The sequence below is a fragment of the Balaenoptera musculus genome, chromosome 6 (assembly GCF_009873245.2).
Source record: "Balaenoptera musculus isolate JJ_BM4_2016_0621 chromosome 6, mBalMus1.pri.v3, whole genome shotgun sequence".
Classification (NCBI taxonomy): Eukaryota; Metazoa; Chordata; class Mammalia; order Artiodactyla; family Balaenopteridae; genus Balaenoptera; species Balaenoptera musculus.
In genome coordinates, this window is record NC_045790.1 from 16,012,138 (window position 1) to 16,036,694 (window position 24,557).

General features: G+C 54.9%; 1 protein-coding gene across 2 annotated transcripts in view; it reads right to left on the reverse strand.

The window, feature by feature from the left end:
- The window catches only part of BMP1 (bone morphogenetic protein 1), a 40,084-nt gene that overhangs the window by 2,612 nt on the left and 12,915 nt on the right, over window positions 1-24,557 (reverse strand). Inside the window, exons 7-19 of one of the 2 annotated variants that reach the window (XM_036855349.1) lie at window positions 24,090-24,214; window positions 23,462-23,577; window positions 15,030-15,132; window positions 13,436-13,552; window positions 13,028-13,173; window positions 12,731-12,926; window positions 11,325-11,450; window positions 10,273-10,433; window positions 9,680-9,860; window positions 5,770-5,895; window positions 2,556-2,683; window positions 1,956-2,169; window positions 78-328 (exon numbers count right to left, since the gene is read on the reverse strand). In XM_036855349.1, the coding sequence (XP_036711244.1) occupies window positions 78-328; window positions 1,956-2,169; window positions 2,556-2,683; window positions 5,770-5,895; window positions 9,680-9,860; window positions 10,273-10,433; window positions 11,325-11,450; window positions 12,731-12,926; window positions 13,028-13,173; window positions 13,436-13,552; window positions 15,030-15,132; window positions 23,462-23,577; window positions 24,090-24,214 (1,990 nt within the window). The other variant, XM_036855350.1, reaches the window with a different exon arrangement.

Below are 24,557 nucleotides of genomic sequence, written 5' to 3' on the forward strand. Positions count from 1 at the left end.
TGTCACCCATGCCGGGACCCCACGCCTGCAGAGGCGCTGGGTCTCTGCACGGGGGTGAGAGGGGTGGCGGGTCTCACCCCTGAGCCGCAGTAGCGCCCCAGTCTGGGGGCCGTGCTGTCGTAGCCGTCGAAGAGCTCCATGTAGTCGTAGCCGCAGTCGGTCTCCTCCTCCACCTCGAAGGTCTGGAACACCAGCTCCACGCCATAGCCCTCCTCGGCCACGATGACCCACGCGCAGTCCACCCCCCCAGGGTAGTTGTTGTCGCCAAACTGGGCGTGGGAGTAAAGGTCCTTGGTCTTCACCTCTGCCTGCACCTGGCCTCCACACTCTGAGGGGGGAGGGGGACACAAGATCAGCCACCCCCCCCCGAGCACGGCTGCGGCCCAGGCACTGTCCCTCCCCACATTCAGGCCTCCTGGCCGGCTGGAGGCCCTGGGACAAGGCCACATGGCTAGCGATAGGTGGGTTTGGACCCGGCCCAGGCCTTGGCCTGGAACAAGTGCTCTGTGGCTTTCCCTCTGGAGAGATGCCCACGGAGGCCCGGGGACGTGGTGGGTGGAAGGCCACTCTGAGTGGAGGCCCCGGGGAAAGCGCGCTTGTTGAAAGAGGTTGCTGCTAATTTGCTCCAGCTGATGGCTGTCACGGAAGAACGTGGGCCCTATGTCGCCTGAGCTCCCATTCTTAAGCGAGAAGACGTACTTGTGGATTTTATGCGAAGACTCCTAATTTTTAGACGTTGGCTCATGTTTTTAAAAAATACAGTGTGGGTCAAACAGAGCAGGTCTGAGGGCCAGATGGAGTTCCGGGCCTCCAGTGTGTGACCCTGTGCTGGGAGGGGCAAACGAGAGCAGGCAGGGCAGGGCCAGCCCGTCCGCCCCTTCTTACACCCTCTGGCCTCCAGGACACCTGGGCTCACAGGTGGGGAGTGGATGGGCGAGGCCTGGGTCAGGGGCTGAGTTAAAAGGGAGGAGCGGGACTGTGGACCCATCAGTTCTGGGGCCTCCCCAACAGGTAGCTTAAGACCCACAAGAAGCCTGCCAAGCCCCCAGCGGTCACCGTTGGCCTGACGTCCCAGGCGTCACAGGACTGGGCCCCAGCCTTTCTCTGTAGCCACACCATTCCCAGTTCACTGCCGTCCTCACACGCCCATTGCTCCAGCCAAACTAAGTGACCTGCAGTCACCTGTGTACACCCAGAGCTGTCTGGGGTTGTGGCTGTGCTTGGGCTCCTCCCCTGCCTGCAATGACCCATCACCTCACACCCAGAGCGAGACCCTTATCGTGTTTTGTCTGCTGCTGTAATTATCTGTCCATGTCCTGTCTCTCCCCTGGGCTGTGGGTTCCCATGTGGGCAGGGTGAAGGGCTTACGCCTGATTCATCTCTCCGTGCCCCTCTGAGTCTCCTGCAGGGGGCCAGGGCTCAGTAGAAGGCTGTTGAATAAACGAACAAGTAAATGCATAGTAAACCCCTCAAGGACTGAGAGGTTTGTCTGCTTCGTTCATTTTGTGACCCGCACTTAGGAGGCTGCCGCGTAACTGCCACGTGTTAACAAATGTCTGCGGAATGAACGAACGCGTGAATCTGGGGGCGTGGAATGGGGGTGGCCTACTGCACAGTCAAGTGTCCTACCTCTGGGGACTCCAGGGGATTCCCTCCCCATCTCTGGTTCTCTACGCACTGCTGTCACTGCCCTGTTTTCTGACCTTCGCACCCCTAATCAGGACCTCCTCTCCCTGGCCCAGGAGGCTGACTCTCTGCCCCTCTGGTCTGGCCTTCAGGACATGCTGTCTCTCCACCCGGCCAGGGGCTGGGCCTGTCTGTGTCTTCAGGAGCTCTTTGTAAACCTCCGACTGGAGCCCAGGGCCTGCCTTTGAGACCAGGATCAGCAGATGCCTCCAGGACAAATGACCACACAGGGCACCGGCTGCCCCCACCCTGGCCTGCGGTGGGCTCACCTGTGGAGTGGGACGCCTGGAAGCCCTTCCTCTGCACGGAGTTGTCAGAGTAGAAGCGCAGGAACATGCGGCTGCCCGTGGCCAGGACGGGCTCGGGCTTCTTGCTCCCGCAGAAGCGGCCCAGGACGGGGGCCTTGGCGTCACGCCCGTCGTACACCTCCAGGTGGTCATAGGCACACTCAGGCTGGGACTCGATGTCCATCTCCATGAAGGTCTGGAGGGCATGAGGGAGGACAGCGAATTAGGAATTATGTGGCCGGGGGCAGGAGGCGTGGGCAACAGGTGGCACCAAACCAAGGCCCCTGGACCCCAGTTCATGGACACCAGGGCAGTGGCCACTGCTGGTGGATGGGAGACGGGGAGGACCTAGGAATGAGGTGATGGCAGGTACAAACCCACTGTATGCTGGGAAAGGGCCTCTGTCCATACCAGACTTGGGCTTCTCATAGGGATGGCAGCCCTGTGGGCTCAGCCAGGCCACCAGCCTGCAGCCTGCATGGTCCTGAGCAGTGCTCTGAGTGACATGGGGCTTTGGAGCTGACAGGAAATAGGTGATGGGCAGATGGCACAGAGGAGCGGGGTGGGGAGTGGGCACCTTACCAGCTTGACCCGGTGCCCGGGGGTGCTAGAGATGGCCCAGGTACACTCCTTCTTGCTGGGGTATTTGTCAGGCCAGTTGGGGCTGGTGATGGTGCCGCTGGTGGATGTCACCCTGTGGTCACAGCCGGCTGTGGAGAGGTGAGTGAGGGGAAGGGGATCAGCAGGGACCCCAGTGCTCCAATGGTCCCTATGAAGAAAGGAAGGAAGAAGCCCCTCCCTCCCCTCCTCCTCCTTTCTTGCTTCTCTTGTCCCCCACTTAGAAATGGAGTGAAAGCTCACATTACTTCTTTTCCATTCAGTCACCCAGCCCGGGGAAATCTAGCTGCTTGGTTCCAAGCTGGACCTCACCTGGCACCATCCATGGAAGCAGCCCTCCCAGGCGCCCCGTGTACATTCCTGGACCTTTGAGGCCATTTGGCCATACCACCTCTGCCCTCCACGAAGCTGACATCCTCTGATCTCCTGCCACACTTCCATATCCACAGAAGACTTTGGCACCTGACTCAGTTCTCTCCACCCCACTCCTGCCACCATCCTAGGTGATGTCAACAAACACATGGATGGTCCACCCACATGCTGGCCTCTTGCCCCTGACCTTCTCAGCTCTATGGGTTCTCACCTCTCACCCTCAAGGCTTCGCCATCACCTTCCAATTCTCGACGCTACAAACACATCACCCTCGCAGTGGCCACCTCCCGTTCTTCCAGGGCGCTCAGGCCCTCCCTTTCCCTATCACCTCTTCAGCTTTAGAGAGACCTCCATGGCCTCGATCCTTCCACTTCCTCCCAATACTTCCTCCTGGGTTGACTTAACTTGCTTCTCTATCAGCTGGACCATGTGGCCCATCACCCCAGCTGCTCATCAAGGGCCACGCTTGAGCTGCACCATCTTGGAAAACCCCATTTGTGGTCTCCAAGCGTGGCTGGGCCCCCACCCCTTGATATTCTTTGGATTCGTCCTTCATCAGCTCCATCTCTCACCTCCTCAGCTACAGCTCCAAACCTTCCGCCCTCTCCTCAACTCCCAGCCCTGCTCCCAGCAGACCACCTCACCTCCTGCCTCCTGGAGAAAAGCAGGGCCCTCAACTATGAACAACTTCAACTTCCCAACCCCTACCTGCAAATTCACCTTCCCCGCTCACCTTCCCTCCTGCCTTGTCTTAGAGAAGGTGCCACTCCTCCTGGGCAGGAATGGATTTTCCTTCCTTGAGCTGGAGCTCATTGCTGCCCACCATCTGGGGACCCTCATATCACACATTACCCGCGCTCACTCCCTCTGCCAGCTCGGCCAGCCCACGAACCTTCCTACGCTTTGCCCATCCTGAAACAACTCTCTCCTCCGGCTACCACCCATCCTGTCTCCTTGTCTTCAAGAAAACTTGCTACACCATGTTCTCACTACTCATGGCTCCTTGATCCACTGCAATCTGCCTTCTGCCTCGGAACAGCATGGCCTCACAAACTCCAAGGCTGATGCTCCTTATTCATTATCATCCAATCTGACAGGTCCCTCTGAGGAAAAGCCAGTGCACTGCTGGACCGGGGAGGAGAAAGGGGCGGGTGGGGTGCAGCCCCAACAGCTGTGCCTATAGTCAGAGGCTCCCAGGATGAAGGCACAGCCGCCAGGGTCCAGAGGGGCAGTGCCCTCGCAGGCCGCCCAGTGGCCCGGGTGGAGGCAAGTGGAGCTCCTGGCCTCCACGTTTGAGCTATGCACTGTTTCCATTACCCATCTTCAGCTTCCCATATCCACACTCACTGCCCCCCACCCCATTTTTACACCAGTTTTCCCCACCCTCTAATTTCTCCTTCCATGCCCACTTCTCTCCCCAGCTACACTGCAGTCTCCTTGGGAGCAAAGGGATCCCCTCTTGAACCCCCTACAGAACTTTGCACAGAACTACACCCTCCGCAGGGCGTCAGGAAATACTGATTTGTTACGAGCGTAGCACTGAGTAAGGAACGATGAGCTCTTCTAAAGTGAATCGGAGCTACACACAGGCCATCTTCCCAGGAAGTTTACACCTGCTCCTGCTATCTTGTTGATGTCAATGCTGAGGGTTCTTTAGCAAAACCCTGTTTTTCATAGAGAGTACAGAGATGGCATGCAGTTTAGACAACATCAGAAGAAGGTCTCCCCTAGCTAAAAGATATGGGGGCTCCGTGAGTCAGGTACTCTATATCTGGAGAGCCTGAAGCGATGGGGATAGAAGCCCTGGAATGTCCGTTGGGTGCTTCACCTCTGTTTATCCTAGTCGGCAGTTTATTTGCTGGTACTTTGGTTGTCCACCTAGTAATGGTGAGAAGAGGCATTTGCCAGGCACTGTGCTAAGTGGTCAAAGCAAGGGCTCTAAAGCTTAGGACCATCTCATGGGTGAGGCAATTGAAGCTCAGAGAGCCGAAATGACTCACCCAAAGGCACACAGACTCTCAGTGTCAGAGGCGAGTCTGCATTGTGCTGCTGGGATAGTGCATCCAGCAGGCACGGGCCACAGTGGAATCAACAACCGGGAGCAGGCCAGGGTTGTACGGCATCCAGGGAGGCATCATGTGACGTGGGCAATGACCTGAGAGCTGTTTCCAAGGATCTGCAGGGCCTCAATGTCAGGGAGGCAGCAGCCCTGTTCTGGGTGTCCCCAGGGGTCAGAGACGTGACCGATAACAGTGACATACGTGACCGCTTGCTATGAGCCAGGCACTGCTCGGAGCACATCACAGCGCCCCGCCCCTAGGAGGAGGGTGCTGGTGCCATCCAGCAGTCACTCGTGAGCAAACCCAGGTGCGGAGAAAGGAAGTCAGCTGCTCAAGGGCACGTGGCTGGCTAAGTGGCAGGGCTGCGCCAGGCAGCCTGGCACCAGAGTCTGTGCTCTTCACCACTCTCCCAGCTTGCCTCCCTGACAGAGGGAGGTCGGACAAAGAGAAAGACTTGGACATGGACTTTAAGGAGCGCTAATTACCAGAGCAGCCTAACAATGGGGCCTGGGGGCAGCCCCTCCTCTCCAGACATGTGTGTGGCTTGGATATTGCTGGCTGGGGGGGGGGGGGGGTCCGTGCACTAGGCGGGAGGCAAAACGAGGTGACCTCAGAGGTCACTCAGCTTCTCGAGTCCAAAGCGAGGCCGAAGGAGATGGCACCTCTGAGCCCGCTCCCCAGCCTCGGTCCTTCAGGCCCCAGGCCGCGGGCAGCGGGAGGCGCCCGGGGGCTCTGGCAGCGCTTACCTTCCTTGCAGTCGTGCTTGTTGTCGTGCAGGACGAAGCCGCTGCGACACTGACACTCGTAGCTGCCGAAGGTGTTGACGCAGTCTTGCTGGCAGCCGCCGTTATCCTTGGAGCACTCGTCCTTGTCTGCAGGGGGAACAAGCAAGGGCAGACTGGTCTGTGCAGCGCTGAGGGCTGCGTCACCCCAGGGGAAGTGGGAGGACTGGCTGGGCGTCCACCTCGCCCTCCCCCCGCCCCCCCACAGGCGGGGTGGGGAGCGGAGGTCAAGGCGATGGTGGGGGTCCAGGGCACTGCATCAAGCGGAGGTGGCTGAGGGGGGCCCAGCTGTGCGGAGAGAAAGGAGAAGTGGACGGAGGGAGGCTGGGGTCTGGAGCTGACCAGCATGGGAACCCTCTACCATTACCTGCTTACTGGACAGACGGACAAGTGGAAAAACAGACACACGGACAAGCAGACTGCAAGAGAAAGGAGCAGGACGCAGGGGTCCCTCTTTTACTTCACAACAGGAAATGTCACAGACACCATCAAAATGGGAGGGGCGGGAGGCAGGGAGGGTCCCCTGTCCACGTGAGGGGGGGCGGGGGCGAGGAGAGCACCAGTTCTGTCCGGCCAGAGGGAGCCGGGCCGGCACGGCAGAGCGGAGGTCGGGGTGGGCGGCAGCAGAGCCCCCAGCCCATTCCGTCCAAGGTGAGGTTCCTGAGTAACAAAGGGTCCGGGAGGCCAGGCGGGCCTCACTGGGGGGTCCGGTTTCTTTTCTGCACTCGGAATTTGAGCTGGTGGGGCCGTCCCCGGGGGGGCTGCAGAGCTGGCCTCTTTTCTGAAACGAGAGAGAGAAGGAGAAAAGGGACCAAGGGGTGCGGGTGGAGGGCGGGGGCCAGGGAGGGAGAGCAGTGAAAACCAGGCCCGGCTCCGAGGGGGGTCCACGGGCAGCGCGGGGTGGGGGGCAGCGGGACACACATGCAGGACGGCCATGTCCGGAGCAGCCAGGCCACGGAGGGGCAGCGGGTGGGAGGAGGCACAGCGACAGGGGACAGACGGGAGAAGCCTGCGGCAGGGAGAAGGCCTTGGGGGTGGGGATGAGGCCCGCACGCTGGGGAAGGAGACGTAGAGTCTCTAGCAGAGGGGAGCAGTCCAGGGGAAGGGGGCCTCATCCAGAGCTCGGCTCTCTCCTCTGGTGCTGCAACTACACAGTGTGTTACAGACACGGACACACACTCACGCCAACACACCCACAGACCTATTATCCCTCACCCTGTACCGTCGTCCCGACACGGCAGTACAGACACTGACCCACAGGTTCACACACACACACACACACACAAACACATGCACAGGATACACGTCAGCCCCTCACACACAGACACCACGCTCACACACATCAGCCATCAGCCACCTGTGTACACGTGCACACAGGGATAGATGCCGCTGGCTCACTCCCTGTGCGTGAGGAAGCATGCGCAGGCGCAAACACACAGGCACAGGTACAAACAGAGACACACGTGGATGCAGAGACCACGGGCTCGTCAGCAGGCCACTGCGGACTCAGGAGGGCTCGCGGGCGCAGCTGCTCCCATTCGGGTGGATCTGCACATGCGCTCTCCCATGAACACAGAAACTGACACACAGAGGGACACGTGGTCACAGGCACGGGTACGTCACACACACATATTCTCCACTCTCTACATGGTCATTTTGGGTACTGTGTGCCTGGAACGGAGGCAGGCATTCAGGGAAGGGGAGTGGACACACAGAATTCCAGAGATGAGCCCGAGGTAGAACGATGCCTGCTGACATTCACATGGCCAGGTGGAGTCTGTGACGATGGCGGCCCTGTTCCGGGTCTCCCTTGGGAGAGGGGCCCGGGGGCTGGAGCACTGGCTCCCAGATGGCCCTGCTTCTCCAATCCACTCTCAGGTGAGCCAGACCCCGTGGGACCCAAACAACCCAAGGTCAAGAGGTGGAGTCCCCAAGTCCTTCCCCAGGTCTCCTCAGTTAGAGCATCGTGAGGGACCCTGACAGAGGGCCCTGTGGAAGCTGCCTTTGCACAAGCCCTGTGAGAATGTGGGGGTGATGGGCACCCTACAACCCATCCTGGGGTTTCACCGAGTAACTCATTGATGACTATGCTGGGAGCTTCAGGAGTCCCAGCTCATGGAATGAGCAAAGACTGTCCTGAAATTGACCCCCATGCCTTCCTCATATTTGCACCCCAGAAACCGAGTACAGTGCCTGGCACATTGTAGGGGTAAAAGAAATACTTGCCCAATGAACGAGTGAGTGGGTGAGTGAGTGCTGAGTGCAGTATTGAGAGCTGTGAGCCCTGAGAAAGGGCTGCTTTAGTGCCCGGAGAGGGGCTCTGCCATGGTTGGGGGCAGCCTCTCCTGGGAGCCAGGGATGCAGGTTGCAGGAGGGGCAGGAGCAGGGAGTGGACACGGGCTGGGACAAGGAGATGGCACTCACCCTCCAGTGCCAAATGCCCCGGAAGGTGGCTGGGGTCACACTGAAGGTCTTCAGGCTCTCTCTTCTTCTTGCCTTATGGTCTCCTCGCTGGGTGTCCCAAAAGTCCAAATAGCCCCCCTCCTGGGGGGTCAGAGTCAGATGCCCTGGACCCTGAGGGCTGAAACTTGATGCCCAGCAGTGAGGGTCCTCTGCAGGTTTCTTGTGAGAAGGGGCAGTGCAAGTGTGCATGTGCAGGTGTGTGTGTGCGTGAGTGTGCGTGCACGTCTGTGCAGAGCTGAGGGTGGGCTGAGGGTAGCACAGTGTCGGGCCAGGGCAGGGCAGTAACCGTGGGTGGAGAGCCCTGGGCTCTAGGTCTGACAGATGTGGTGCTGGTCCCCCTCCGTGCCCACCCCCGCAAGACTGGAGCAACAGAAGGGCAGGAAGAGACAAGAGTAAGCAGGTAATGGTTTCCCCGGGGCCAAGCCCATCCCTGAGTAGATGTTACGTCCCCTCAGCCCTCTGGTGAGCACCTCACACGGGTTCCAGGTGGGCCCAGGGAAGAGAGGGAGTCGCATTGCAAGGGTCTCAGCCAGCAGTGGGGCAGGGGCTGTGAGGCACTGAAAGCAGAGCGGGGTGGCTGGCAGTGCCAAGCAGGGAACCAGTGCACAGGGGCAGTGCATGGCATCCAGTGGGGCAGGCGAGGGTGCAGGGCGGCCACATAGGGGACTTGAGGATGCAGGACCCTGGGCAAAGGAGGGGAGAAGGAAGGCAGCGTGGACCCGGCAGGAGGCTTCTGGCCCACCAGGCGTGCTGGGGATGAGGATCCCTGGGCTGCTCCCCGACAAACTGTCTGCTCCAGCCAGCCCATGGCCTCCTGCCTGCCCGGAGATGGGGCCCTCAAAGGGACTCGACCCCTAGCCTTACATGGGGCAGCTGTCAACAGGCATGTGCTGGCTGGATCTGAGTCCCCCACCGTGGGCCTCGGGGGAGTGGGAAGGCTTTGGGGTTGAGGGAAGGGAGGCTCCTCATCGCTTCTGAAGGCCCCGGCATGACCCCATTTGGTGTGTGCAGGTTCTGATTAAAGATCCAGCCGCTGCCAGATAATCTGCCCCACAGTCCAATGCAAATGCCCTCCTCTTCTGCATGCGGCAGTGCCCGGCCTCACTGAACTCCCTGTTCCCAGGGCCTGACCTCTCTCGGGTCTTGGCTGGCGGCCCCTGAGGTCTGGAGCGCCCTCTCCCTTCCTTTCTGCAGGCCTATGTCCTGCCCGGCCTCAGGTCGGCTCCCATACAGCCTTGAGGGCTCAGGAATAGCGGGGTTCAGGCGGGGAGGGCTGTCCTGGTGGTGGAGGGCCAGTGCGGAGAGCAGGGGACAGACCCTGCTGCCCGGCACCAGAGGGGCTGCAGAGTACAGGGGTGCAGCGGCAGGAAGAAAGGGATGCGGGGCTCGGAGCTGGGGAGTCCGGGGTTACCTGAGAAGAAGTGGGCCTTGAAGCCCTTTTTGGAGACTGTGTTGTCGGACTTGAACTCCACACGCATGTTGTTGTACTGGGAGGTGATGACCTCGGGCTTCTCGGAGCCACAGAACTTGCCGTGCAGCTTGGAGTCGGCCGTGAGTCCGCTGCGCACCTCCACGAAGTCGTACTTGCACACCTGTGGGGCAGCGCAGCTCCAGGCCCACCTCCTCCAGGAAGCCTCTCCTGACCACCCTCGCCTGAGGAGGCTCCCTGTTCTGTGGGTCCTTTCGCCTTTAGTTACCTGCTTTGCCACATCTAACAATTCAAAAAGTGCCACCCCACCCCATCAGTTCCTCTTGTGCTCCCCACACAAGCCCCCAGCCCTGCCTCTCCCCACAGGCTTCTGGACTCCACGTCCTTCATTCACACGTGCCACGTGCTCCCTGGCCTTCAAGGCCCTCCTCCCTGAGCCTCCCCTGCTTCCTCTGAACCCCCCTCCACCTCTACATTCCTGGAGTATTTCTTTCGGAGGGTAGGAAGCAGGCACCAGCCTGAGCTCGCATGCCTCAGACCTCCCTGCGTCTCCTCAGCCCCAGGCGGGCACTTACATCATTGCCCTCGGTCTCGAAGAAGTCAAACTGCAGGGAGATGCGGTACTGGGTGGGCGCCACCAGCTGCCAGATGCAGTTTTTGTTAGGGGGGTACTCCTTGGGCCAGCCCGGGCTGGTGATGGAGCCATTGAGCTTGGTGAGGAATCCACCACAGGCAGCTGGGGGGACAAGGGAGGTGGCGTCACCCACCAGGAGTCCCGGCTCTAGAGAAGGGCATGAACACAGGCTGGGGTGCATGAAGGAGGAGGAGTGGGTTTGTGGGTTCCCCCAGCCTGGGGGGCTTGTGTGTGGTCTCTATGGGGAAGAAGGGAAGGAGGCAGGGCGAGGGGGGTGTCTTCAGAGTAGGAGGAGTTGTGTGGTCACTTCAATTTTCTCTACGAGAGAACAGGCCTGGCATCTGCTTAGAGGTGGGGGGGTGGGGTGAGGGGCTCCAGAAAGGCAGTACCAGTGGGCAGGGGGCGCTGGGAGGGAGGCAGAGGGGATGGGGCTGTGGGGGAGGATGGGGAGGACCGGGAGGAGGGCAGGGAGGACCGGGAGGAGGGCAGGGAGGACCGGGAGGAGGACAGGGAGGGCTGGGAGGGAGGCAGGGAGGACTAGGAGGCACGGAGGGAGAGGGAGCTGCTCAGAGGTGAGTGGAGAGAAGCCGGGCAGCAAGATCAGGCTGAGCTGGAGTCAGTTAGCCAGAGAGCGTTTCACTACCTCCTGGGAATATTTATAATGAGAGGCTGGAACTCAGTGCCTTTCTAAGAACAGTGGTTTCCAAATTGTGGGTCATGACCTTCTGGTGGGTGATGAAATCAGTCAAGATCAGCATTTAAAAAGAAGAACAAGAATGAAAACAAAACAAAACCAGAGTACATCACACCTGGTCACAGTGTGTTCCAGGGGATTGAAACATACAATGTATTCCTTATCCATGAGTAGTGACCAAAGTGCCAGGGAATCCTAGTTTTTCTGGAAAGGGGTCTGTCCAAGGGCAGAAGAGATCCGGGCTGGAGGGTTTGGGGTGGGAGAGGGAACAAGGTCCTGGGCAACCTGGGGGCACTTACCCTCGCAGCGGCGCTTGTCAGGGGCCAGCTCATACCCAGGGTCGCAGCTGCACTTGTAACTGCCCAGGGTGTTGAGACACCGCTGCTCACAGCCCCCGCGGTTGGGCCGAGAGCACTCGTCCACCTCTGCGGTCGGAAGGAAAGGGTGTCAGGAACTCCCAGCCCGGGGCCTGGGTCCCTGCTCCTGCCCTCTGCTTGAGAGTCAAGTCCAGGGTCCCTCAGGCTGCTAGGACCACCCCCAGTCCCATTTCAGGGGGAGGAAGTCAGCTGTGACCTGCTCAGAACCCCACTCGGTCCCCAGGGGATCCTGTCTGTGACAACCCCAAAGGGACAGGCAGTGCCCTGAAGGAGGGGACAGGTGGGCCCATGGAGCCTTCCTTCTGACCACACTGGCTGGGCCGGTGGTCACCACCATTCACTGGGGCCTCTCATGTGCCGTCCCCGGCTGAGTACTATTCTTTCACCTCTGCTTCAATCCCTACATGAAGCCTGTGATAGAGGGGCTGTAACTGTGCCCAGCTTACAGATGAGGAAATGAGGTTTGGGCAGAACACCCTCAATGCCCAGGGTCACACCAATAAAAAGTCCATGCTGCCCTGTCTCCTCCCTGAGCTCCTACGGTACTTCCTGCCTGCACATCTCACCAAGATTCCTTCAGTACAAACTTTTGGACTTTAAGGCAACTCCTGAATTGTTATGTCAATTCTCTGTCGAGCACCTACCGTGTGCCAGCTACTTTTACCTACGTTTGTCATTCACTCAATGAGGTATGTAGTTTTTCAGTGGGACCTTTTCTGCCCAGTTAGGCCATAAATTCAAGGGCAGGGCGCCAGGGTCTACGAATCCCTCACAGTGTGTTGAGTGAGTGAATGAGGAACGAATGAAGCCACGGCAGCACCCATTCACAATAGCCAAGGTGTCCACCAATGGATGAGGCTAAAGGAAACGTGGTTCAGACACACAGTGGAATACTATTCAGCCTTAAAAAAGAAGGAAATTCCGCCATATGCGATAACACGGATGAACCTTCAGGACATTATGTTAAGTAAAATAAGCCAGTCCCAAAAAGTCAAATTCTGCATGATTCCACTTACATGAGGTATCTAAAATAGCCCAATTCATAAATTTAAAGAGTGGAATGATGGGTGTCCAGGGCTTGGGGAGTGGGAGGTGGGGAGTTATGAATCAGTGGGCATAAAGTTTCCGTCAAGCAAGGAGATCTGCACAGCACTGTGCCTTGGTCAGCAATACTGGTCTGTACACTTACTTAGATGTGTTCCGAGCGTAGATCTCACGCTAAGTGTTCTTACCACAATCAAATAAAATTTTAAAAATAAAAAGAAGGAACAAAGGAGGTGGGTTGGCCACAGGAGTGGGCCGGGGTAGGGGAGCGGGGAAGGAGGCACCTTTGAAAAAGTTGACGGCGAAGCCAGCTTTGTTAATGGACCCATCAGAGACGAACTTGAGCCAGAGGCGGCTGGACGTGCTCTTGATGTCGTCCGGCTTCTCATAGCCGCAGTAGCGCCCGATGAGGGTGCTGCTCTCGCTGTGCCCGTCGCGCACCTCCAGATAGTCATAGGCGCAGCTGTCGTGGCGCTCAATCTGGGGGTCGGGGGCTCCGTCAGCAGGAGGAGCCCTGGCGGCCCAGACCCAAGCCCCGGAAGCCCGCAGGAGGTGGGCCGTCCTGGGGGTCTCTGACCCACCTCAAAGGACTGGAAGGTGAGGCCCACATGGAAGCCCTCGGACACCTGGATCCGCCAGATGCAGACTTTGCTGGGCCGGTAGTCGTCTGGGTAATTGGGCGACTGGATGTGGCCGTTGTCCTTTTTCACATCTCCCCCGCAGATGGCTTTGGGGACAGGGGACGAGGTGGGAAAAAGAGGATGTCGGTCAGAATGCTCTGCAATGTTCGAGAGCCCCTCTACCCCCTCTTCCAGCCCTGCCCACCCACATCCCCAGCTTCCCAGTGCCCCTGGCCCTGGCCAGTCCCAGTGGGATCTCTGCTTCCTCCTTCACGGGCCCTCGGCCTTGCGTCTGGGGTGCCAGGAGGGAGTGGTTCTAGGGTGTCCAGGGACCCCACCTCTGACTCCCCCGTCCCCCTGCCTCGGTACCTTCATAGACCGCAAAGAAGCCTTTCCCGACCCAGTTGCTGCTGCTGCGGAATTCAACCCAGAGGCGGCTGTCGGTGGAGACAATGGGCTCCGGGAGTTTGCCCCCGCAGAAGCGGCCTGCACAGACGGCGCGGACAGGGGGCAGTGAGGCCCAAAGCAAGGCCCTCTCCCTTCCCGCACCAGGGCTGCGCCTCCAGGAAGCCCTCCCCACCTCTCTGAGGGGCTCAGGGGCTCTGGCCCTGGTCTGCACTTGAAACACATTCAAGTTGGCCCACATCTGGTCCAAGGTCCAGTTTGGCCTTGAAGAGCCAGAGTCCACTCTAGAAGATTTCATGCCCTTGAGGGAAAGGATAGGAGTCTGTTTCTGGAAGGAAAGGTAACTCCTGACCTTAACCAACGGTACCTGTGTTTTATTTACTTTTTAAAAAGAGCATTACCATCACTACTTATCCTTTCTTATTTGCTCTCCATGCAAACAAGTAATAACCAAAAACAAACACAGTTTTCTTTTGCTCAAATGCAGGGGATGCCATGGGACCCCAAATAAATCCCAGAAGCCGGGGACTGGGTCAGAAAATATCCTCTTTGAAATAAAACCTGACAAGAATCTACATAAGCAGATGAGGCTGGCCATCTGTGGAATTCTCTGTAGTCAAGAATTGACTAGGGATGATTTGTGTGCTCGTAATAAGATGGGTGTTTCCCAACTTTCAGCAATGGACAGAGGGTGCTGCCCTAGGAATGTAAGTTATGAAAAAGAAACTGCAAAAAAAAAAAAAAAAGAAAGAAAGAAACTGCAATCTTGGAAATGCTAACACTTCTGTAGCAAGAAGTGTCGTAATGACGGCTGCTTTGGGTGACTAATAAGAAATATTTGAATATCAGAAACTGGGGAAAAAAAAGAGATGGTTAGCGAGGATTTCTCAGCCTGCTTCAGGCACAGGCTGTGAGACAAAGTTCTAACGCTAACGAGCGGTCCTGAGCCACTTAGGCTCACATCCAGATCGAAGAAGGAGAATGCGTGTAGCTCCTCAGGCTCTAGCTCTGTGTCCATTACAGCATCTTCTGTCCTGTGGTTCTGACCCATCCATCCCCCACTTACCCACTCCCCTACCCCCTGAGACAAAGCATCCTGTGCAAACAAATTTGGGCGACCGTGCCAGGAATGTAGGCCTCTGTGGTGCACCAGGCTGCATTGTGGGCACCCTCAGGCCACATCTCGTAGACAGAAAACGGAGCCTCTGAAATTGCCCAGAGGAGGAAGAGAGCCTGGAGCTGAGAGGACGGGCCTGTCCATCTCCGTCTGTCACCTTGTGTGACTCCCCACACCTATACACTGACGGCCACCCTCTGAGGGAGGCCTGGAAGCCCGTACTGAGGACCCTGAGGTCCAGACTGGGGAAGAGACTTGCCCAAAGTCACACATTTAGTGATGGAGCCGGCAGCACTGACTATACCAGGACTCCTGGTTCCCATGCTAGGGTGCTGCCCTTAGCCAAGCGTTGGTGTTGGGGGGAGGATGCAGAGCGTGTCATGTGAGTAGTTCTAAGAAGGACGCAGCTGTGGAGGCGGTGAGACGGGGCTGTGCCGGTACCTCGGAGGGGCGCCTTCCTCCAGAAGCCGTCTCGGACCTCCACGTAGTCGTACCAGCACAGGCGGCTGCGGTACAGGTCCATGGACGTGAAGTTCAGGATGATCTGGGGAAATGGGGGAGGAAGAAGGTTACACCGCTGCCCACACATCGCCCGCCGGCCTCGCCCACCAGCCCCATGACCGCTGCATGTCTCGCGTGGCTGTGTGCCACGGGTTATAAATAGTTAAGTGCTCCAGAAAGGAGCTCCTGGCACAGAAGTGTCCCTCGTCCCCAGCCATCTGCCAGTTCTAGTCAGCATTCTTTCCAGATACCCCAAGCCAGGCCTCACTTAAAATGCACAGCCTCGTTGAAAATATGTTTGAGACCTGGGGTCTCATTTTACTCATCTCCTTAGTAAGGAGCCGTTGCTTAGGGTTAAACAAACCCAGCTCTCCTCATGGTCAACTTAAATAATATAAATTACAGCATCTTTAGAGGGAAGAGGTCTCCGTGGTGAGAGGAAGGGCCCAGGGAGGCATGTGGGACTGGGGGCAGGGGGCGGTCTGAACGGGAATGAAGGGTCCAGAGAGGAAGAGCAGAGGGAAGAAGGCCTGAGTTACCCATCATCACTTATTTACTGAATGCTGGTTCTAGGCAGGGCTCGTGCTACCCGCTGAAGGGAATATCAGGTCTGTATGCCTCCCAAGAATGGGTTTAAGACACTCAACTATACTTCAATTAAAAAAAAAAAGGGCTTCCCTGGTGGTGCAGTGGTTAAGAATCTGCCTGCCAATGCAGGGGACACGGATTCGAGCCCTCATCCGGGAAGATCCCACATGCTGCAGAGCAACTAGGCCCATGCACCACAACTACTCAGCCTGCGCTCTAGAGCCCACGAGCCACAACTACTGAACCTGTGTGCCGCAACTACTGAAGCCCACACGCCTAGAGCCCGTGCTCCACAACAAGAGAAGCCACCGCAATGAGAAGCCTGCGCACCTCAACAAACAGGCGCCCCCGCTCGCCACAACTAGAGAGAGCCTGAGCACAGCAACGAAGACCCGATGCAGCCAAAAATAAATAAATAAATAAAAGAAAAAAAAAAAAAAAGATATGTCCTTGTCAAGGAACTTAGGACTTAGAAGAATAAGACATATGCATGAAAAGACCACCTAGTGAAAAACTCAAAACTCCAGTCATACGAGCCTGGGTTTGAATCTCGCCTCTGCATAAAATGGTGCATAAAATGGTGCATAAAATGAGGAAAGAGCATCTCACCCTAACACAGCAATACATCCGTACAGATACTGCCCTAAGCACCTCCTTCACATAAACTTATTTCAGCCCTTGAACTCATCAAATGTTCACCTAATACTGGAGGAACGTTTGATACCTCGGTAAGTACCAAGTCTCCCCAGCAGGGGGGCATATGAACAGGTAGAGAAGCACACTTCCTAGGAGGGAAACTGCTTCTTTAGTAGTTTCTGGAGTGAGCCCTGAAGCCTGCTGTATGTTCAGAGTCCAACAAGCAGGGACTCCAGAGAATGGCGCCCCCATCTGCGAGGAGTGTGCAGTGGGCATGAGAAGGCCCAAGGGGCCCACCTGTTAGGTGCTAGCTGGGTTCCCTGCTGGAGGAGAAGGGGACAAGGGTGTCCATCTCCCCTGTGGCTCACTGCAGTGTTAGAGGCAGACAGAGTGGAGGCCAGAATGAAAAAGATCCCACGGGTGCTGGCAGTTGCTGTCTGCAGCCAATACTGCCGCTGGTCAAGGAAGAGCTCCTGGCTCATGGTCACTTTAGCACCGACCCCGTCAGAATTCTTGGTGTCTTCTTTTTTTTTTAATTTTAATTTTTTATTTTATTTTATTTTTATTTATTTATTTTTGGCTGCATTGGGTCTTCGTTGCTGTGCGCAGGCTTTCTCTAGTTGTGGCGAGCGGGGCCTACTCTTTGTTGTGGTGCGTGGGCTTCTCATTGTGGTGGCTTCTCTTGTTGCGGAGCACGGGCTCTAGGCATGTGGCCTTCAGTAGTTGTGGCACGTGGGCTCAGTAGTTGTGGCTCGTGGGCTCTAGAGCACAGGCTCAGTAGTTGTGGCGCACAGGCTTAGTTGCTCTGTGGCATGTGGGATCTTCCTGGAGCAGGGCTCGAACCCGTGTCCCCTGCATTGGCAGGTGGATTCTGAACCACTGTGCCAGCAGGGAAGTTCCTTCTTGGTGTTTTCAGTATCCACCTGCACTATCCTTCCCATTTCCTGACCTTTGCATTCCCTAACCTCCTCTCTCACCCTCTCTCTGCCCCTTCTCAGCCAGCACATCATGCCCTGGACCTTGTTATCATCCATAATCTCAAATCCAAGGACCCCACTCTACATCCATGTGCCCCAATCTTTCCTTGCTCACTCCCTCTGTACACAGAGCTCAACGATCCTTCCAGTTCACTGCAACCTTCAATCTACTGAGCCTGTTGTACTTTCACTGCCTTTCACCCCCGTGTACTTACATTTCTTCTGACCTAGCTTGGAACCCATGGTCCATCTTTCATATTTTCTTTTGATTCACACATGAGTTTAAATATGTTTGTGTTTGGGGGGGGCTTTCATTAATTTTGTTACTCTGAGATGTAATCAAGTGAGATCACGTTTTGAAAAGTGCATTACAGGGGACTTCCCTGGTGGCGCAGTGGTTAAGAATCTGCCTGCCAATGCAGGGGACACAGGTTCGATCCCTAGTCCGGGAAGATCCCACATGCCGTGGAGCAACTAAGCCCGCGTGCCACAACTACTGAGCCTGCGTGCTGCAACTACTGAAGCCTGTGCGCCTAGAACCTATGCTCTGCAACAAGGGAAACCACTGCAATGAGAAGCCCGCACACCGCAAGGAAGAGTAGCCCCCGCTCGTCGCAACTAGCAAAAGCCCACGTGCAGCAACGGAGATCCAACACAGCCAAAAAATAAATAAAAATTTAAAAATTAAAAGAAAAGTGCACTATATTACTCTTTTTTTTTTTTTTGGCCGTGCCGCATGGCTTGCAGGATCTCAGTTCCCCAATCAGGGATTGAACCCAGGCCACGGCAGTGAAAGCCCGGAACTCTAACCCAATATTTTATCTTTTTAGAAAATGACCAAATATGACCACAGAGGAAGTTTAATTCACTATGGAATCCTCGGTGCATAGCACATAATAGTTGTTTAATAAATATTTCTTGAATAGAATTTTGCTTTTTGGAATCTATTCTAATATACTTGCCCAAGTGTATAAAGATTTAAGTTTCAAGGTATTTATTTTGGCAGTAATGAAAGCTTGGAAAAACTTAAATCAGCATCCATCAAGAGACCTGAGGGGATGATTAAATAATTAAATTAAGGGCAATCAAGATGATGGGATGCCAAGCAACCACGAAAGTGATTGAGGTAGATCTATATGTGCTGACATGGAATGATGACTGTGATTTATTGTTGAGTGAAAGGCAAGTTACAGAAGGCCACACACCCACACCCACACCCACACCCACACACTAGAAGGGTCTGGAAGGACATCCCAAGTGTTACCAATGCTTAGTTGTCTCTGTGGAGTGGGATTTGGAGGATGATCAAGGGGAGAAAATTCACTTTTTCCCTTAGGCATTCCTATACTGCTCAAAATTTTTACGACATGCATATGTTATCTTTATATCTAGCAAACAACAAAAATATCTTTCGAAGAGCTGCTGGGTGGAAGAAGGAATGCAGAGGGCCGAGTGAGGGCTCCCTGACTCCTAAACTTACACCCTTAACCCCTACTCCACGTGGCCTCCTTGGGCCTGCCAATCCATTTCACTCAGCCAGCAGCCCTGAGAACGGCAGCCACTTTCCCTTCCTCCCCGGAAACAACTGTGACTCTGTCCAGGGGGGATGGATTCAGGCCTCCGAAGAATAAACCGTGCCCAGCCAGCAGAGCCCCACAGGGCCCACCCAAGACCTGCCACGGGCAGGAGGAAGCAGAGGCCACCTCACGTGGAAGGAAGAGACCTGGGCTAGCAGTCAGGGGCATCCTACAGGGAGGCGCAGCCACGGCTATACTGAGACCGGAGGTGTCTGATTAAGAGTTGTAACAACTTCTGTCGTGTGGAAACAGCTGTGCGCTGGTGGCAGGGGCACTGCCCTATGGCAAGGAAAACTGGGCCAGCTCTGCCACTTCCTGGCCGGTGACTCCGGCCCATGGCTTGACTTTGTGCCTCGCTGTCTCTGTCTGAAAAATGGAGGTGACCGTAAGGACTCCACTGGGAAGTCAGGGGTAAATGAGATATGGGTACAGAGTCCCCAGGGGCACTCTGCATGTGGGAAGTATTCCTCATGCTTGTTGGGTGCTCTCAGGGAGGAGTTGGGAGAACACGCCGACCCCGGGGGACCTGTTGTCTGGCTTCAGTCAGATCTTAGGCCTCATTTAACTCCTGTTTCCTCATTTAACTCCTCCTCTGGGCCTCTGTTTCCTTATCTGTAGGATGGTAACGGGAATAGTACCAGCCTCATAGGACTTAGGGGAATTAAATTAATACACATAAAATTTATGACCTTGTCTGACACGGGTGCCATACATACATGTCACACATCCATATGACAGTGTATGCCACTTGATAAACGTTAATTTCACTCCTGGAGTTGAATTTGCTTAGATAGTTTGATATTGGGTTCTAAGGACGGTCCGGATCAGAATCCAGGAAATAAAGGGAGGCAAATGAGGTACCCGGGGAAGTTGACCAGGGCTCACTCATTTAATAGATCAGGACCGTAGAATGATACTAGCAGCTAACATGGATTGAATTCCCACTATGTTCCAGGCAGTGCCCTAAGCACTTTATGTACATTAACTTGTTTAATCCTCGTATCAACCCCATGAGGGAGGTACTATCACCAGGCTCATTTCACAAATGGGGAAACAAAGGCACAGAGAGGGCAAGCAACTTCCCCAAGATCATACATCCAGTAAAGAGCACAGCTGTGCGTCAAACCCAGGCACTCTGAATCCTAAACTTATACCCCTAACCTCCATTCCACGTGGCCTCCCCAGGCCTACCAATCAATTTTGCCCAACGGCTGTGCAAAGAATGAGCATCAACTTTCCCTCCATGCTCAGAGCTCTACGCCCTTCAGTGCCTGAGAAGAGGGACTTAAGGGAGGACCCAGCCCAGGCCTTGCAGAGGAGGGATGGGAGGGGTCATCTCTGCCCAGCTGGGGGATGGGAGGAGGCAGAATTTGGGTTGGACCTTGATGGGAATGAGGGTGGATACGGCCAAATCCAAAAACATTTTAAGTTCTTATCTTCTTGGCTCCTCTGCAACATTTGACTATGGTCTCCTTCTGAAACCACTTTCCTGCTCATAAAGGAGTTCCCTTCATTGCTTGGGAAACACTGTAAATCCTCTTCAGGGCAGTTGCTAATTACGTGCAGTGTAAAGACTTGAGGATCCTCCAAGAAGTCCTCCAAAGTGGCTCTTTCTCCTGTTTGACATCCCTACGACTTGCACAATTCTACGAGATAAGTTTTACATTATCACTTGCATGTCTGGCAATAAGCTGAGAACTGGTAGGCTAGTGAAAAACAACCTCTCAGGAGCCAAATAGATGTCAAAGTCCATCCGCTAACACACGTGGATTTATTTAAGGTTTACTGTTGAAAGAGTAGACTTTGGAGTCAGATAGTCCTAGAACTGAATGCTGGTTCCACCATTGCTACCTGAGCAAACTTGGCCAGATCTACTCCTGCACTTTAAGCCTCAATTCCCTCCACTCTCCAGTAGGGATAACAGTACCTACGTCATGAAACGGTTGTGAGGAATAATGAGATCATGCATGTAAGATGCCAGTACTTTGGCACATAATTGGTAAGTAACAAAGAGTGGCCATGCCAATTTTATGATACCATCCTCTTCTGACTCCCCAGCCTTTAAATGTTTCTGTCCCCCAGGGTTCCATCTTTGGTTCAGTTACAACTCTACAATTTCAACCAGGACCATGGGTGGGTTTTACTTTTTGCATTTCTACAATCATGCATTGGTTAATCTGGAATTTTTATCCATAGCCCACTTCTCTCCCTGGAGCTCCAGGCAGGCCTCTGAAAAAGGATGGGGAGTCTTGTGGGAGCTATGAAGGGAGCAGGTCCCAGGCACAGAGAGCCTCCTAAGGCAAGGCCATGTGCTCACTAGGGACTAGGGCCAGCCCATGCCAGCCCACAAAGCAAGGAAAGAAGAGGGTCCTGACCAGGTTGCCATATGCCTGCCAACTGAGCAAACCTCCTGAATGGGAAAGAAAGTGATGCTCTACCCTACTCTGTGCTCCGCAGGGCTGGGGACTGTCTCGTGCACCTGTCCCTCCCCAGGGCTGGGCCCAGCACTGGGCACCTAGTGGCCACACAAGTTGCTGAATGGCACTTAGTTGTTGGAATGGGACAAGGCTTTAGAATACACACAGTATTTCAATCACAGACTTTTATGTCATAATCCAGGATCTATGAGATCTTGGGCAAGTTAATTTTTCCAAGTTTGTTTTCTCATATACAAAATGAGGCTAACATTAGCACCCAGCCTATAATGTTGTGCTAAAAGACATAACACAGAGATTTAACACATGCCTGGCCAATCATATGCTCAATAATCATTAGTTGTTATTATTATTATTGTTATCCGCGGTGAGATTTCCAAAGGCTGGAAACCCTCAGCAGAGGAATGAAGGAATCCAGGGCAAGGTCACTACAAGCCAGTGAAAAGGACGGCAATTTTTAACTTAGATTCAGAACAAGAAGAAGAACAAGGAAGGGGTGGGTTCACTTTTGAGGGAAGATGGTAGAAAGTTAACCAAGGGAGATAGGGAATTACTCAGCTCTCAGTAAAAGTCTGTCGTAAGTGAGGATGATCTTCAAATTATAAAAAATAAAATCAGCATCATTTGGAAAGGAAATAGAAGCTCAATAATACAGAAGGAGAGTCAGCGAGCGCCTCTTTAAATTGGCTTTTGCCTCTAGACTCAAAAATGACATCAGAGGACATTCAAATAACTTGCAGATGTGAGCAGTGTCTGTAATCTTGAGAACTCAGAACAAAATCTTTCCCAGTTTTCAAAAGGGGTTTGTATGCATGCGTGCATGCACATGCGTGTGTTGGGAAGGGGCTTTAGAGTGAATTCTGGGAATTGCAAACCACTGAGTTCAATGGTGATCCCCAATTAAACAGAGGGTCTATGACCATTTAGAAAAGAAACACTTGACTACTAGGAGCCAGTTTGGGTTCACTTGAAACAAGGTACATCAGACAAATCTCACTTCTTTTTTAAAAGGGGATCTACCAACTGGTGAAACAGTGGATTTGTTTTGGTAAGGCAATTCATCCATGTATTCGGCATTTATTAGTCACTTCCTGTGCCAGAGACATAAAGATGACAAAGGCCTCATCTCAGAAGCAGCTCATATGGTGGTTGGTCAATAAGGTGGTGACTGGTGGCTGGCTGGTAATGACATTTAGCATAGTCATAGCTAGTGGAATAGTTTTGCCCGAAGCCTGCAGATTACTGGGTCAATGTCAATTCAGAGGGAGATCTTGGATCTGCTTTAATTCATGTCCTGTTCAATATTTTGATCAAAGGCCAGGTTTGGAAGACCCAGAAGACATGCTTATCAAATGAGCTCATGGGAGAGTGAGGACGGCTACCTGCTGGATGGTGGAATTCTGATTCAAAATGATCTTGAGAGCTGTTGGAATGAGCAATGCGACCGGTAATAAAATCTAACCCAGATCAAGGTTGCACTAGGACATTAAGAACCAAGTTCCAATCAAGGGAAATAAAGCCTTAAAGCTCTTAGGAGCAATAAAAATATGAAGGGGCTTCCCTGGTGGCGCAGTGGTTGAGAATCTGCCTGCCAATGCAGGGGACACGGGTTCGAGCCCTGGTCTGGGAAGATCCCACATGCCGCGGAGCGACTGGGCCCGTGAGCCACAATTACTGAGCCTGCGCGTCTGGAGCCTGTGCTCCGCAACAAGAGAGGCCACGATAGTGAGAGGCCCGCGCACCGCGATGAAGAATGGCCCCCACTTGCCGCAACTGGAGAGAGCCCGTGCACAGAAACGAAGACCCAACACAGCCAAAAATAAATAAATAAATAAATAAATAAAATATTAAAAAAAAAAAAAATATATGAAGGACATGGAAGGTCCAGGGGTAGGTGAGAGGTCCAGACTCCACATGAAAAGCCTGTGAATGGATCTGAGAAGCACAAGCCTATGAATGGATCTGAGAAGCACCTAGAAAAATGCCTGGCACATAGTAAATGCTATTCACAAGTTAGCATTTATATACAACTATTAGTAGAAGCCTCTCATCATCCTGCAGGGTGAATGAGTTTACATTCCCCAGGTAGGTCACTCACAGCCACATGGACTAAGCTTTCCTACTCAGGGGTCCTGGCAGAGGAAAGGATGCTCAGTTACCTTCTCCCCAGGTGTGACTGAGATGCGCCATACGCAGTGCATGTGGGCGGAGTAGCCGTTGGGGTACTCGGGGGAGGAGAAGTTGCCCGTGCTATCTTGTAGGGTCTCTCCGCAAGCTGTCAAGGAAAGGAAATGACTGGGTTGCTGGCTGCAGGTGCCCAATCCCCCCAACTTTCTGGCTTCCCTGCCCTGAGTCCTGGCATACTTTGGGGGAGAGGAGAGAGTCTGGGATGGCCCTGTCCCTTTAAGATCCATCCCTTCTCCTTTCCGTTCTACCTAGTGCTGCAGGATGCCCTGTTGTCAAGGCAACATGGGTTCCAGAGTTAAGGTCAGGCTCCTCCGGAGGGCCTCACTCCATCTCACTCCCTGAGAATCGCTCTGCGCCCCCCATTTTCTGCTCCTACTGTCCCTCACTCTCACAGACCCTCAGAAGATGGGTGGCTCGGCATCTCCCCACCTGAGCCAAGCCCCAGTTTGGGTCTGTAACTTGAACACTCCCCCTCCCTGGGTGCCCCCTCCCCCTGACACCAGGCAGCCTCAGCCTTTTCTAAGTCTCACAGCCTCAAACTTCTTGGCCCCAGGGCCTGCCCTCCCCCCCACCCTGGTCTGTCCCCACCCCTGCCCCGACCTGGGCACTTGTAGAGCTTGCGGGCCTGGGCAATGTCCCCCTTGCTGAGCCGGGTCCTCTGGCCGATGGGAGGCTTCACCCCATTCACCTCGTACTTGGGAACGATGGTGTCCAGGAAGATGCCCCTGAGGAGGAGAAGCCCAGCCTGGGTGAGAATCCGATGGGAAGGAGGGCGGCCGGCCCGCGTGCACCGAAGGTCACGACCCCGCAAGAGCCCAGACATTCCTCAGCAGGGTCAGGGACGGGTGGAGACATCTCACCCTGTCATTACACTGCCCACTGCCCAGCAGCCACGCTGCTCCGTGGCAGCCACACCACAGGGCCCGGGGGAGCCCCGGGGACACGGACCTAGGAGGCCCTGGGGACCCACCGGTGCTCCGGCTCAGTCTGGCCCAACTCCCAGCCCTGGGAGAGCTCCAGACCCCTCGTCAGTCGTGTCTCAGCCCTGCCCGGCCCTGCTTCTGAGGC